Raw genomic sequence first — 16899 nt, 5'->3', positions numbered from 1 at the left:
TTTAACTCAATAATCATTAAGATCTAACAGCACAGGAGAACAGATCTAGTATGTCCTTATATGCACAGCACAGGATATACAGTGGCTTCAGAAAGTATTCAGACCCCTTCAATTTCTTAGAATTGCATTATTATGCTTTTGGTTCACTGGACCCTTGACGTGAAACGGACACTGGCATTACCTGATTTCTTGTAGTATATGGATTCCCAAATGTTTTAAAAATACTAAAAACATTTGTCATTATGGGTTATTAAGTGTAGATTGATGGGCAAAAATGGCTATTTTATTGATTTAAAATTAAATCTACAACACATTTAAGTGTGTAAAGGGAATGGGTCTGAATACTTTCTGAAGTCACTGTATGTTATCCTTATATGCTGAAAGCACAGAATAAAGGCTGTGAGATGTCAGTGGAGGAGAAAGAAAGAGGTGACAGCATGTCCAAGGGAAAGAGTGGTTGTTCAGTGAGACTCGGCGTCATGCGGGACTGTCAATATTTGTCACCTGTCACGTTTGATCCCGTTTCCATGTCTTAAGCTACTGTTATCGTTCATTGTATGTACAGTATGTGCCTATGTTAGTCTTGTCCTGATTGTCCTGATTGTGGTTGCATGAGGACCTGCATTTCAGTATATCTTGTCGACATAGCAATGTAGTTTTGTTTGGTTGACTGTGTACAATGTAAATGGTAAATGGTTGGCATTTATATAGCGCCTTTATCCAAAGCGCTGTACCATTGATGCTTGTCATTCACCCATTCATACACACACTCACACACCAACGGCGATTGGCTGCCATGCAAGGCGCCAACCAGCTCGTCAGGAGCCTTTGGGGGTTGGGTGTCTTGCTCAGGGACACTTCGACACAGCCCGGGCGGGGGATCGAACCGGCATCCCTCCGACTGCCAGACGACTGCTCTTACTGCCTGAGCCATGTCGCCCCCACATGCTGTGCGACTGTATGCCAATCTATGTCTTACTGGTGAGGTTTAATATGACTGTTTCGGCCAAGGTATGTTATGTGCAAGAATATGCAAAAATATATCATGGCTGTATCAAGGAGTCCATGTCCAAATCTGTGTCTGTATGTCACAGCTGTGCTGGGGTCAGTATCTGTCTCTGGGCACCCACATTCCTGTCAATGTCCTGTAAGGGCACAGCAGATGTCACCACCCCCATGAGTGGCACAGACCCTTACTCTCAATGATGTCCCCGAGGCCTTGGGCGAAGAGGAGGTCCTTCAGCCGCGATACCTCCTCTTTGAGTTCGCGCACCAGCCGGTTGTTGGGGTCCTCGTTGATGACGGCGTTGCAGCGGATCTGCTTGGCCCGATCGGCGTACCTGCGAGAGAGGAAGGAGAGCGCGGCGAGGTAAGGGGCGGGGAGGTGACCTGCCGTCGCGCGACATGGGAAACAGAGCAGAGCGACAGTGTGGCCTTCGGCACAAGCGCGCAGAGATCCATCTTGGCTCAGCTGAGTCTCACGGGTGCCCAATTACTCGATTCAGCAGTCACCTCCGGAGGTGACGGCGCTGCACCAGTAGGTTTGAAGGGCGGTTGAAGAGCAGGCAGCACAGCGGAGGTTGGCCGAGCAGCATCGTGAGCCGCTGTTACATAATTCACTCTGTGGGCGTGCTTTTCACCGTGATATAAGTAGTCTCATACAAAGACAGTGCTGGGGTAAAGCCCCAGCTTAACCACAACAAGATCTGTGCAGCTGTTGTGCCCTTGAGCAAGGCCCTCAACCCCACATTGCCCCAGAGGGGACTGTCCCCTGCTTAGTCTAACCAACTGTAATCAGTTTGGATAAAAGCATCAGCTAAATAACTAAACTAAAATTGAATTTAATGAAATTGATCTGCCGGGATCCACCTTTTTCTCTGATGGACATACCCAGCTATATTGAATAGGGGAAGGGGGAGGTCATGTTGCGATTATGCAGTGATGGGGTGGTGGGGCCCAGTGTGAGAGCTTTTACTGGGGCCCAGAATACCTGGTGGTGCCCGTAGTCATACCTGAGGGTGCTGAGGGTCTCGTCGTAGTTTATGTCAGCTGGGCTGAGAGCCGCTACCATAGCAGTACGGGAGTTTCCCCCTGAAAGAGAGTAGAGAAGACGTGGAAAGTCAATGAAAACTCTGCATTTATGTTGGAGCTAGGTTTATATCTACATGCAGTATTTATATATCTTGCTCAGTAATCTGGAGATTGTAAAAGCATAAAGAGATTCATACCCAGATTTTCCCTTAGCAGCCATGTCAAGACAGAGTCTCTGTATGGAATAAAGCTCTCCACCTTTTTCTTCTTCTTGTTCTGTGCACAAGATATAAACTGCCATTAAAAATCCATTTTATTTGCAAAAAACTATATAAATTAACAGGTGTACTGGTTTTCAGACTTCAGGGTCTAGAGATCACTGGACAAATGATCTACGTTCTTTTCCATAAGTGCTTTTATTGTTGTGTTAATGTTTTTTTAAGTTTACCTTATTCGGTCCAGAATCCTAAAAAATAAACAAACAAATGTTTTAGTAAATAGATTTTGCCGTAATTCATATCTGTCAGGTACACTAATCGGAGCAGCTCAGAAACCACTATTTGTTGAAAACTTGATCCTTACCACCTCAGCCAATGCAGAGATTACTTTTCCTAGTGTAGTCAGGGATTTGTTGATGTTCGCCCCTTCCTGAAAAGACCATAGAGATTAAATGCCATGACAATATAAATGAGTGAGGGACACATTCTGCTCTTGTCACAGTCAGAATTTATTTGTGTAGTAGCAGTCAGTGACTGGTGGAAGACTAACTCACCTTCAGCCTTGTGCCTTTGGCTCCTGTGGAATCTGCCCTTTCACTCCCAGCCAGATCCACTAAGCTGATTTTGCTAACCTGAAACATTTACAAGTAAAGTCAATCACCTCCAGGGCAGTCATCCAGGCTACCACATCACAACCTCACAGTGACCCCACATGTGTCACAAGTTACTGTATGTGCTAGACTGCTCGCTGGAACACAGACATGCAAACATTGTAAACGTGGCCTCAGCAGCAGCTCAGGATCCCTGTCTGTAATATATTTCACGCAGAAATAGATTTGTCAGTAGGACAAAAGTATTATCTCCCCTGCTGTAAAGTCCAGCTATGCCAGCTTGACCATCTGGAAAATTGTGCCAGTTAAGCTGGCCTTGTTGAGCATGAGCTGGTCAACCAGCATGCCCAATCTAGTCATAACACTAGTCTAGCTGGGTATGAGCTGGTCAACCAGCTATTGCAGGGTCCTGCACTTGCATTGAGGACCAGAAAGTTGTCCAATTTGGATTGTGAGAGCACCACGTACCTTCTCAGAGGTATTATCAGTTTCAGCATCGTGCCGTTTCTGTGTGAAGATAATGTTGAAGACAGCATGGGATCGGCTGCTGGTCTCGTTCATGTTGGTGGCTGCCACCGTCCTGAGAAGAATAGAATGTTAATTCACAAAATACAAACAATATTAGGGCTGAGCAATATATTGTATATTTATCGGCATCGAGATATGAACATGCAAGATAAATGCATTGCTGCGATGTGCAGTATTTATTTTAATTGATGTTCTGTCAAATGTATTGGCTGTTCATGTGCAATTTGTTCAATAAAAGCATGTTAGAAATAATGATTTGGAATAAATCATATTTTTTGATTCAGTGGGCATAGGCTATTCATTGTCTGGGGTCTATGTTAGCAGTGTACCTAAAGCAGAAAGACATTAGAACTGTGCACACTTTGGTATTTGTATATTTATCGCAAGTCATATCATCATCGCAATATTCAACAACATTATCGCATATCACTTATTTTCCTCATCTCGTGCAGCCCTAAACAATATCCTCGCAATATTTTCCTGACCACACATAATTCAGCAACAGTAGCAGCAGATATGTGGGACATGTAAAATATAGTGTCTGCCATGACAAAATTTTAAATTCTGAATTCTTCAACAGCACAAAAAGAGGTCTTCTTGCTCGAATAATGGATACATTTTCAAATTAGTGTTGAATGCATGATCCACTTTGATATGTATAATCAATTGATAGTTGAATCTTTCTGCAAACCCTCCCTCTACTGTGGAAAGAGAGATTAATTAATTGAACCTCTAATTTCTAAATCTACAGCAGATAAAGACTTCATTGTGTGCATGTCTAATTCTGTAGCTGCGCAACATGGTGCCAGTTGAAAGAAACAGTCTCTTCAGTGTAGGCTGCTTTCTCTTTGACTCATTACACAGGATAATTGCACTGATGGGTTCTTGGCTAATGGGACAGGTCTCAATCAGTTTTTTTTAGCATATCAGCTGTTTGGTTCAAAGTAACATAAACTAAACAGATGGATTCAAGTCTTAATGTGAAGCCCTATTTAGTCAGCAATACATCACTTGCTTCTTGCATGACAACACCACCAAAACCAGTCTCTCAAATCAGCAGTGGGGATCACGCATAAACATTGCTACAAATAGTCATATTCCATCGTAGGATGGGAATCAGACTTATCCCCCATGTGTTTTTTTCAATTTTTGATTTAGATTTTTTACATTTCTTCTCGCCCTCTACAAACTTTAAACTTCTCACCCACTGCAAACCTCCACTATAGTTACCAGCCGGCTGTGGGCAGTGAATGAATCTCCATCGGAACATTTACTGAGAGAAAGTACATGACTGTCATTAGTGACTGAAGCACTCCCAGAACTATAATACAATTAGCCTTGCTGTTTATTGAACCCTGTGGGGTAATTTGTCCTCTGCATTTGACCCATCCTAGTTACTTAGGAGCAGTGGGCAGCCACTGCAGCACCCGGGGACCAACTCCAGTTCTGAGGCCAGTACCTTGGTCAAGGCAGGAGTATACCTAACCTGACATGCATGTATGTATTTCAATGATTTGGCAGACAATGATTTCTTCCCAATTATTTCTTGGCAATGACAGCCAAGCAGCAGTTCACAACCTGGCTTTGTTTCCGGAGTCCATCAGGTCCTGGATATCATTGTAAGAGGTGACAGCCAGTTTGGAAAGGTCCTCCACATAGGGCCCCATGAGGGGGTGCTCCCTCACACGTAGGTTCCCCTTGTTTTTCGGGTTCAGCAGATCCCGCACACGCTCACAGTAGATCTCCATGTAGCTCACCTGTGAGAGGGCAGAAGGTATGCGTGAGAGGAGCACCCTGGTCCAGGCAGGGAATGAGATATCTGCTGTAAGATCCAGCTGTGCCAGCTATGTTAGTTTGAAAATTGAGTTGGTAGGCTGGTCATGAGCTGGTCTAGCTGGGTGTGAGCTGGTCAACCAGCATGGCCAAGCTGGTCATAAAGCTGGTCTAGCTGAATATGAGCTGGGCAACCAGCATGGCCAAGCTGGTCATAAAGCTGGTCTAGCTGAATATGAGCTGGTCAACCAGTTGTTTAAAAACAGTTTTTTTTCAGCAGGGATTACATCACTTACCTCCACTATCTGTATGTAGATAGGCAGGATGACAAATTGCAAGACTGACCTCGTGTATGCACTGGGATTATCGCTTACCTCCACCGAATAAGACATGTTGTTGTCGTTATTGCTGTCATTGAATTTGGTGAAGAGGTCTTCACACAGCTGGGAGGAAAACAATGCAGCATTTTAGACATAGGAAATTGTACGGTATTGTTCACATTGCCAACTATTTCGTTGCTGTATTCATTTAAATATCATTTTCATGAAGAGTCTGTTGAGAGAGTATGGATGGGGGGGTTCTCGGCTAGTTTTGTAAAAATGTAAATATGTTTGCTGTGCTTGTGTCATGACTGCCTCCTGTCAGCAGGGGGCAGGCCTTTGCAGTGACATGAGAACACACTGTACACACAGATAAAATACATTAAACCACCGCAGTGATCATACAGCAGTTTCTGTATAGCCCTTGACATGTTGTGTTCCCTCTTACTCTGAGTGTGCTGTATCTCACAGAGCCTGAGTATGAATCTAACAGAGCCTGAGTGTGTATCTCACAGAGCCTGAGTGTGTATCTCACAGAGCCTGAGTGTGCTGTATCTCACAGAGCCTGAGTGTGCTGTATCTCACAGAGAGTGAGTGTGTATCTCGCAGAGCCTGAGGGTGTATCTCGCAGAGTCTGAGTGTGCTGTGTCTCACAGAGCCTGAGTGTGCTGTATCTCACAGAGAGTGCGTGTGTATCTCACAGAGCCTGAGTGTGTATCTCACAGAGAGTGCGTGTGCTGTGTCTCACAGAGAGTGCGTGTGCTGTGTCTCACAGAGAGTGCGTGTGCTGTGTCTCACAGAGAGTGTGTGTGCTATATTCTGCGTGTTATACCAGAGGGATGATGCCCTGTTGGTCCTTCTCCTGTCTGCCCATCATGGTATAGGACTTGCCAGCGCCAGTCTGTCCATAGGCAAAGATGCAGACATTGTAGCCCTCGAAGGCATGCTGCAGCATCTCCACCCCGATGTCTCTGTACACTTGCTGCTGGGATGCATAGTTTATGTCCTCGGGCTGCAAGCAGACAACAGCCTGTGTTAGGCACCCACCACTTCCAGTGTCTCCACCACAGTGTATCCAGCAGGTTACGTGTTTACGGGGGGAAACTTTCCTATTTGTGCTTCTTTCCCCAGGGCCTCATACGAGCATGGACAACATCAGATTCTGTATATTTAAAGGTATGCCCAAACTAATCTACTCACCGAGGTGTGTGACCAGTAAGAGTAATCAAAGTTGAAGCTTTTGTTTTCTTTGGGCTGCTTGGGGTTGATGATGGCTGAAAGACAGGATATGGATGAAGGTTAGAGGAGTCACGCCCAGGCTTGAATCACCAGCAATGCAGCCAACGAGCAACAGAATTCACATTGACCTGTTTGACCTCTACATCCTCTCTGCTAAAATGCATACAGTCACAGACAATTACTGTCTTCTTCAGAGCGTTTTACTACAGCTTAAAAATCTGTATGTAGATAGGCAGGACGACAAATTATAAGACTGACCTCGTGTATGCACTGGGATTGATCAATATTCAATCCCATTAACTAGACCACAAGGCCACTGGGAAGAGCCGAAAGCATTAGGGAAACTGCACAATATTTTTAGTAGAATGGAATCTTTAAACTCTCCAGGGAAATTTTGATTTTAAATAAAAAGGAGACAATTCAAGCAATAAAAAGACAGGGATCCAAGGAGGCAATGTGTCCGATATTACAACACCATCCTTTGAGACAGAAAACGTGTATGGCAGTGCAGTTCAAAATGTATCCCGAGCTTTAAAATACAAGTGGAGATACAATGAATTTCTAAGATGGTGGAGTACTTCTTGAGTGTGAATTTTGGGCATTGTACAATAACAGTTTTATCTGAGTCAGGATAAGAATGGAGTATAAATTCAGCATTTTAATAGACTGAGTCTATTAGACACACAACAGTGGAAAGTCCAAAGCCTATTAAATAAGCCTGAAATAACATGGCACAAAATAGAATGCTTTGAATGCGAAACAGCCCATAAAATGTATTGTTTACGTTTTACAATATACAAAGCTCTAACTCAGTATGATAAAGAACCCATGTCATCTAGAGTGAATTACTGTAAGTAGCTACCATTGTAAATGTTACAGAATTACAGCAGGATACTTGCCTACCTCTGTCAGAACAGCAGAATCCCTCCCCCTATTTCGACGCAGACTCAAAACCCACCTTTTCAAACTCTACCTTAGTCCTCCCTCCTGATTTCCCCTACCCCTCCTTTCTGATATCCCTATCCTTGTCTAAAAAAATTTTTTTTTTTTAAAAAGCACTTATGATGACAACTATGTTTAGAACAGCATTTCATGTGTATTTTGCTAGTTTCTGGATGTGATGCTTTGACTTATGGTAGAACCTATGCACTTGTAAGTCGCTTTGGATTAAAAGCGTCTGCCAAATGACTAAAATGTAAAATGTAAATGGATATGCACTGAATCTATTCAGGTCACAGTAAGTACCTTACTTAAGGACATAATGGCAGTTGTCCACATATAATTCAAAGCAGCAAGGAGAAGTTAAGAACGTTACAGCATTGCTGCAAAGATACTATTGTTCCCTTAATGTTCCCTTATAACTATTTCCTTGAGGGATGTGACCCACGGTTCCTTAACAAATCTAGCCATGTTTCCCCTGCTTTGGAAAACATGCTCTTATCTATCTGCTCACCTTGACAAGAGTTTATATGGATGCACTGCACAGGTAGGGAGAGCGGGGTCCGTTGTAACACGGGGTCGATTGATATGCAATGTTTTCTGAGCACAAAATTGAAAAAAACATTGGGTGGCAATGGACCCCGTGTCGCAACAAACCCCACTCTCCCCCACCTCTGCTGTTCCTTGTTTACTGCAAAATTAGGAGACATATAGTCCATTCAGCTAATCTGCATTTCTCATTTGGGAAAGAGAACTACTTAGAACCACATGCCTACAACATAAGTGGAAGAAGCATTCACTTGTGCCAAATTCTCTGTGGTGCAAATGGTGCTAATTGTTTTTTGTTTCCCTCTTTTAAGAGCAGTGCAGCCTTGCTCTTGCTTCTTTTAAAGTTTTTTTCATGGATGCAGAAGGCTTAAAGACTGAACTTCCTGGTCTCAAACAGAGAGGATAGCCAACATTTCCCTCATTAGCACTGTAGGGGGTGAGGTGCGAATGAGCAAATGACAGGTACAGCTTACTGTGAGTAGCCAAATGCTGTCGCCAAGGGCTGATTATTCACACCAGAATCTGCAGGCTGGATGCAGGTTTATTTTGGAAGAAGGTTGGGGAGTTGTATTGAAGGGCATTTTAACATATACAATAAGGAAAAAGAGACTTGTTCACAGCATATTACTGAGAGGTGCTGGTCCAGCAAGATACAAATGAGCCAGCAATAGCTAGTATTCCTTGACTTGAGATCATAACGGACAAATACTATTAATGTGTTCATTAGCAAGTGATGCCATGCAGTGTAGCCTGCATTTCCACAATCAATGCGTTGTTCACATCCTAACTTGTAATGGAACAATGCAAGACTTTCAAGCCATAAAATATCATCTTCATTTTTGAGTGTGCTGTTCAAGAAGTACCAGTTATTGCCTTCACAGAGTTTTTAACAGAATTGGGTCTTTCATTGGTTAAACCGACCCCCTTCCAATTGAGAAGAAGCATCTGTAAACATCTAGAGCCCTGATTACATTTGCTGGGAAGACTAAGCTGAGACTGACATTCGACCACAAAGATGACTTGACATGTACATTATACAGCAAAACGTGAAAAATAACTTTCAAATAAAATATATAAGAGATATTGAGAACTAAGGCCAAGAACAATAAACAGAAAATTGATGCTCATCCTACAATCTTGTTATGACACTGCAATAGCAGTACACCACTAGTGCTGATGAATACACCCAGCCAGTCTATATATTTAACTTACTCCTATGGGATGCACTCTCCACTGTGTCATCAGCTTCAGGCTTTCCCCCCTGGGTCCCCTCGTTATTTATTGTATGCTAATCACTGGCCACCATGCAGTGGCAATGTGGCATAAATTACACATTCAATTTATCCCCACACAGACAGATTTGCCATGCAGAGAAAATAGCCATTATCGACAAGTTAACAACACTGCTGTACGTAGGAATATACAAAGAATACACTGTCAATAAAAACACAGTGTAAGATAAGATACACTTTTATTGAACCCCGTGGGGTAATTTGTCCTCTGCATTTGACCCATCCTAGTTACCTAGGAGCAGTGGGCAGCCACAGTGCAGCACCCGGGGAGCAATGTGGGGTTAAGGGCCTCGCTCAAGGGCCCAAAGGCTGTGCGGATCATTTTTATTGTGGCTCGACCGGGATTCGAACCACTGACGTTGTGGCTCCCAGTCATGTACCTTAACCACTACGCTACAAGCCGCCCCATGTGTACACTCCGACCACTGCTAATGTGTAGCACTGTGATGCACGGCAGCCATTTTGCACTTGTGAATCAGTTGAAACGGAAGGGAAGGGATTATTCAACCAGCCCTACTAGGGGATCACTAGATGGCCAGATTGATAGAGCCAGGTTGGACATCTGCCCAGTAAACCAGGGAATTCCTACTATTTGCGATACTTGCCATGCAAAATCCAGGATATAGAGGAACATATCAAATAGACAGCTTCTTGACATGTGTGCCAGACTAAATCATGATAATAAAACAGCCATTCCCTGTAAACACACAATGTTGAACTACAGTTACAGTAAACAAATTTCCCCTACATTCCTATGAAATGCACAGAGAATTAAGCCTACTCACAACACCACAACGTGCTCTTCAAAAACCTGAAACCTGAACGGAAAACACCCTTTCTGGTGTCTTGTTCTGGGTTTTTGATTGCGTGCAAGGACTACATTCCCACTGTGTTTATTTGGTGCTTGCCATACATCTGACATGCCTCTGGTCTGGGATAAGTCATCCCACTCTGGGGCTGATTCATCAAGGGGAAATCAGATATAAGAGCTCAGGCAGGATAAAGACTAATGAGGTGGAATCAGTTGTCCGTAATAGTTAGCTCATCCTTTTGTATCACGGGCACCCAAACCTATTCACAAGCATGCGTGTGCAAAAACGGACACACACACACACACACACTCACACTCACGCGCACACACATGCTCATAATAAAGTGTGCAGGCACAAAAACACACCGACACATACAAACATTGTTGTATTGTAGCATGTTGTTGTGCATAAGAGTGCGTGCACACACGCATAAACACATATTTTTGAATACCGTGTAAACACATCATATAAGGACGAGGCACAATATAGAATGCACAGATATTACATTTTCTCCTATTTTGCTGAACCATTATTTGATCATTGGCGGTATATAGCATAGCCAAAAAAGGGTGCAGCTGGTAGAGCAAAGGCAGGTGGATCAATCGTCTGAAATCAGATCCCTGCGTCAATGAGAGGTGACTCTTCTTTCTCTGGGGACTCTTAATAAATGATGAGCATTTCCTATACAAAGCTCCAGTTGCTGAGTGCCACAAGCCAACCAGTAACATGTAGCACATTGCTGGTAACTTAAAAACAATCAGGATCGCAATAATAATTTTACCATTTGTATGCCCACAACACAGTGGTCCTTCATTGTTAAATCTCTTGAGAAAGATATTCTCTATTTCCTATGTCTACATTTTGAGTTTAGCTATTGTAACAATGCACTGCAGATACATTTTTTACTCTTATGCAGCAGTATCTAGACTTCTGCCAAACCATACATATGCTTATAAGAACAACAATAAGCAGCACTGTAGTAAATAGAAACGATTTACATCTATATTTTTGTTATTATTAATATCTATCAGTTATATTACCCATAAAAAGATTTAAACGTTAAAATAGGCTTTGCCTGGATTTGTTTGTGAGCTCTTTATCTGTTGATAAATTTACAGAATCTGATCTCTCAGAATCAGTCAATTCTAATGATTTGCTATTTGGATTGCTGTCATTGGGAGTTATATCCTGTGACAATATGTAATGCTAAGATCTGAACATTTCTTTATCAGATATATGCACTGGTATTTGCTCTGAAGTAGCTTAACAGAGAACTACAATGTAACTTGTATTATCTACAATGATTGTGGGGAAAAATGAATCAACATTAGAACTGAATACTGAATATAACATTAGAATAGAATAGTGCACACACAAGTGCCTCAAATTTACAAACTGAGCTGCAATAAAGAAACCTACTGTATGAGAGTGGTTCATCCATTTTAACAGGGTCACTGAATGCAGACCGACTCATCATTACAGTCAGTCGCTTCTTCTTAATGCTTCACTTGAATGCACTGTGCCTGCTGGAGGCCATTTTGTTTCCTTGTGTTGCCTACTTCAGAATGTGCACCAATAGATAAAATGAAAGGCAAAAATCCTAGTTTTAATGGTCAGAAGCCGACCGGTTTTTGATTCATCGAACACTTGAGTTTCATACAGGCCAATGTTTAAAGTTTGTTCTGTGTGCAGGCTAATGGCTGGCACTATGGTTTCACTTTCCACAGAGAAGGCCTGACTGCATGCGCCTGATGTCCTAAGGATGACACAGTGATGAGGCATTTTGTTATCATGTCATCTCTCCGCAGTGACCCATTGCCAAACTCCAGAGCTAATCAGCTAATCACTGCGGAAAGGTTGGCAACACTCCTATACTGTGCAGCATTCAACAAATTGAGACCTAAAAATTATAAGGTTCTAACTTATGTTTGACAAACAAACTTATGTTTTATTAGATCTCTGCCAGAATAAATTCAAAGGTCCCAAAATTTCTATATTCATCTTTATAAAATCTTTATGTAAATATATATACTATATACGCTTAATGTATTAGTCAGCCAATCATATGGCAGCAACTAAATGCATAAAAACATGGTCAAGAGGTTCAGCTATTTTTCAGATCAAATGTCAGAATGGGGAAGAAATGTGATCTAAGTGACTTTGACCATGGAATGATTGAATTGAGACAGGGTGAATTGAGTTGAGTATCTCAGAAAGAGTATCTCCTGGGATTTTCATGCAGTCTGAAGAGCTTGCAGAGAATGGTGCGAAAAACTATAAGAAGACCAATAAGTCTAAAAAATAAATACCAAATAAAGTGCTCGCTGAGTGTATATACGTACATGTCATATGTTTTTTTTTTGTTATCCATGCAGAATGATAATGTTCATTCATTTGAACTTCTAATATTTTGTTATTTTCATTATCAGCTTGGATGTTCAGTCCTCCAATCACCTGTGTCACACCTACATCTAGTATTTTCTACCCCCAGGACAGCCACTGGTAATCCAAACCCATTGTTTCAAATGTACAAAACATACCTGCTGATCAAGTATGACTGTTTGAGGTTAGAAAACATTTACACTGTCAAGTTCACCCAGGACACTGTTGCTCCAGGGAATGCAGTTATTACTGGCCCATCATAGACAATGTGGCCTGATAGGTTTGACTGAAGCCATGGAAACAGCATGTATCCTGAAACAAATCACTTGAAAGGCAAGATCTATTTTCCATCATTTGTATAAAACTATGTTTAACTATGCTATGCTGTAATGGGTGTGCATAGAGGCTACAACTAGCAGGTACTTCAGCATGACTGCTGTTACTATCACGGGTAAAAAAAAAAATCCACTTGAATCTGAAGAAATATTCTAATTTTAGTCTGCTCAGCCATTGCTTAGGTCAGAGAAGTGCTCCTGTAATTCTAACATATAGTACTGTGCAAAACTGTGTGCCATAGCTTTTGTATATAAATTTGATCTTAGAGGTCTATTTTTTGTTTTCTGCATTAGTGTGTCAGTAGAAAAGAGCAAATTTGATTTACAAACATTTATCGTCCAGAAAATGTTACTGGGATTGTTTTGGATTTAATTAATAAAGTAATGCATTAAGTAATAGACCACTTTTCAGATAAAAACTTAACTGAGCCTATCTGGGTGGTGCGACAGCAGAAATCTAGTTTACCTAAGGGAACTGATGCAGTTTTAAAGGCGTGGGGTGGTCACACCAAATATTGATTTGATTTCGATTTTTCTTCTGTTGATTCACTTCTTCTGTTAATTTTGTTAATTGACAAAAATAAACTATTAACATTTCTATTTTTGAAAGCATTCTTATTTTACAACATTTTTTCACACCTGCCTAAAACTTTTGCACAGTACTGTATATATATATACATATATATATATATGTGTGTGTGTGTGTGTGTGTGTGTGTGTGTGTGTTTTAACTGTGTACTGCTCTTTATAGTAAATTTTGCAATATTTTAATTATTTTTAAAGCATCTTCGCTTTACCGAAATGTGCCGAAGACTTTGGTACAGTACTGCATGTACTGTAGGATCCCCAGTCCTCAGTACCTTATGTAACACCATGAGGACTATTAATGATCATTATTCATTATTAATATATATAATATATTTGATTATAATTGTAATATATTTTGTATATGTAGTAATAATTTAATATAATTATTTATTTAATTATAATTATGCAAGACAGTTTCCTGTAAAAGAAACAGCCTCAGCTTTCTTAATTTTGGTTTATTATCTTGTCTTGTAATATTGAGAGTAATTTGAAAAAATGGGTCTATCATTGGATTTAGCATTTCGGTGCTGCAAAATGGCTTTTCCCAATTTTGTGCAGAACAATGCCCACACTTTCAGTGTACAATATGTTACTCTGTTCTGCGTTATGATTAATTAAATTCAAAATTGGGTGGATTATATTGACCAGACCTGTCATCTCTACATTGAAAAAGAGCATCTATATTTTAGCTGGGCATCTTGAAGACCAATGACAATCAGCAAGCAAAAATGAGCAGTCTCACTTCCAGGAGGAAAGCTCCTGCTAGCATCAGCACTAGCACCCACATAATTCATTCTCAAAAGGCTAAGTATTTTTTGTATCCAACTGAATGTCAGGGTTCAATTATCAAATACTTATCGGTGGGCCTTCATCCAAATGAAGACTTGATCTGATCACAATAAAATGAAATTTTTCTTTTCAATCCAGCGGGGAAAGTTTCAGAATTAGGTTGAATCTACAATCCTATCCACAACAGTACATTACTCAACAAATGGTAAATGGTTGGCATTTATATAGCGGCTTCATCTAGCGCTGTACAATTGATGCTTCTCATTCACCTTGTTCATGGCGATTGGCTGCCATGCAAGGCACCAACCAGCATTCGACACACCCAGGGCGGGAATTGAACCAGCAACCCTCTGACTGCTTACCACCTCAGCCAATGTTGGCCCCAACAAGATGCAATACTTAGTAATATAAAAGGCAGCCTTTTTTATATTTTAAAAAAGTTTTAATATTTAATATTTAATATTTTAACACCTTATTTTATAAATATTAAAGTTTTAATATTTTATATTTTATATTTTAACACCTTATGGGTGGATGTGACCTGCATGTTACATGTCCCTGAACAGAAGGATGCAACCTGCACATTTCATATGATCAAATGCAACACCAGCGTTGTATTTGATCATATGACCTTTTTTCAAGACATGACTGTTGCAATACATTGTGAATCCTACGCCTTTCTATGGGTTTTCTATAGGGTGCCTTAGTCCATAATGGGTTAAAAATGAACAGTTTAGAATGAAAAGGAAAGCTTTGGAATCAGCAACAACAAGGGCAGGAAGAAGGCTGTGAATTGATCGCGAACAGCGTTAACCTCACTGTGTTAATGATCCTATTTATCGAGTAAGAGTGGCCTCTTCGTGTTCAGCTCAAGCTTGCTGACACAGACCAGAATGCCATGATGAAGCCCATAGGGGCAGTGGAGAAGCAGGGACCCTGTCAATGCGGGGAAAGCGCAGCTGGATCTACGTCGAAACTGCGATGGGGCCACGTCCGCCGAGATGCAATTACTGTCGAGAGGTGGCATGCCCGATCCGACATTGCGAGCCATCAATCTGAATTTTTAATGGAGCCGGGGTGTTTACTTTCAGTTGCGGAGCAAGAGGCTTCGTTCAGCTCCGTCTGCCGCGAACACGCACAGGAAACCGCTGTTCCTACTCCGTACAGGCCGTCCCGATTTCCCAAACGTCTCTCGGGGCGGGAGAAGAGTGACACCTCCTAAATGGACTGCCGATTTCCATGATTATAGACCTCCTGCGGTCAGGCCGTCCTCGCTGTTGCGAATCACTAGGTTTTGAATCACGGTGACCCCGTAAAAAAGCACCCCAGCGATGGCGTCAGCGACAGGACGCACTGCGGTATACTCCGGCGCCGTGACAAGACCTGGCTTTTTCAGAACTTAGGGACGCGCGTCGCCCGTTTGGTGCGTCAGCAGGTCCTCTCTGACTCCGCTAGTTACTGGACACCGTAACTTCAATCTCTGATTAAGTGGAAACTAGTTATTTATAGTTATTGAACGGTGTACACACCTCTGCCTGCTTTATGAAAAGGTTCTGAGCAGATTAGGCACCATTCACTGAGCACTTTATTTGGGAATTATTAGACTTATTTTTAGACTTATTGGTTCTTCAGCCTATCCACTTAAGAGCTTTGACATGTTTTGTGTTCAGAGATGCTCTTCTGCATAACACTGTTGTGACGTGTGGTCATTTGTGTTACTGTCCTTCCTGGTCACATTCTCTGCAAACTCTAGACACTATTGTGTGTGAAAATCCCATTGTCTGGCACCAACAATCATTCCACGGTCAAAGTCACTTTGATCACATTTCTTCCCCATTCTGACATTTGGTCTGAAAACCAGATTTTTATGCATGTCTGCATGCTTTTATGCATTTAGTTGCTGCCACGTGATTGGCTGATTGAATATTGATTGGCTGAGTCAACCTAATAAAGTGCTCAGTGTGTTACAGGGGCAATAAATGAGCTATATTTACTTCTCAGTGACAGATGGTGTTTGAGCTGGACAGTTAGCTATGCGTGCCTGCCCCATCACCCAACAGCAACCACTTCCGTACACACACACAATCCGTATCCATTTAACCATCTATCTACCTGCCATCACCTTAAAGCCTTTCCATTGACCAGAGCTGTGTCTGAACTCCACATCTCTCAGGTACGGTGGCATAAGAGGTTCAGCCTAATGGCATGGAAGCTAGTTGACAACACTTTGCTAAAGACAATTAAAGATGAGAATATTCTAGAATAAGGTTGTCATGACAATTGAGCCAGCAATGGGGTCAAAGTTCAATACAATTTGTGTCTCAACGAAGGACACAATGATGATAGCGACGATGACATCAAATCGTCCATTGTTCTACTATGAACTAAAACTCGTTGTGGTCAAATGTGATAATCGTAGTGGCAATGATCATACATCACCAAACTATGAACTGGCCTTTAGAGCTGAGTAGGCGGGGCCTGAGTAATGCCAGT

General features: G+C 41.7%; 1 protein-coding gene across 10 annotated transcripts in view; it reads right to left on the bottom strand.

The window, feature by feature from the left end:
- kif1aa (kinesin family member 1Aa) overlaps window positions 1-16899 on the bottom strand; it is a 55205-nt gene that overhangs the window by 33930 nt on the left and 4376 nt on the right. For all 10 annotated transcript variants that reach the window (XM_061240822.1, XM_061240824.1, XM_061240823.1 and 7 more), the window contains exons 2-12: window positions 6682-6755; window positions 6314-6493; window positions 5536-5604; window positions 4967-5145; window positions 3329-3440; window positions 2804-2881; window positions 2614-2679; window positions 2480-2497; window positions 2229-2307; window positions 2013-2091; window positions 1198-1340 (exon numbers count right to left, since the gene is read on the bottom strand). In XM_061240822.1, the coding sequence (XP_061096806.1) occupies window positions 1198-1340; window positions 2013-2091; window positions 2229-2307; window positions 2480-2497; window positions 2614-2679; window positions 2804-2881; window positions 3329-3440; window positions 4967-5145; window positions 5536-5604; window positions 6314-6493; window positions 6682-6755 (1077 nt within the window). The remainder of the gene's footprint in view (window positions 1-1197; window positions 1341-2012; window positions 2092-2228; window positions 2308-2479; window positions 2498-2613; window positions 2680-2803; window positions 2882-3328; window positions 3441-4966; window positions 5146-5535; window positions 5605-6313; window positions 6494-6681; window positions 6756-16899) is intronic.

Source organism: Conger conger, chromosome 4 (genome assembly GCF_963514075.1).
Source record: "Conger conger chromosome 4, fConCon1.1, whole genome shotgun sequence".
Lineage (NCBI taxonomy): Eukaryota > Metazoa > Chordata > Actinopteri > Anguilliformes > Congridae > Conger > Conger conger.
Note: the sequence above shows the minus strand (reverse complement) of the source record. Positions and strands in the feature narration are given on the sequence as shown.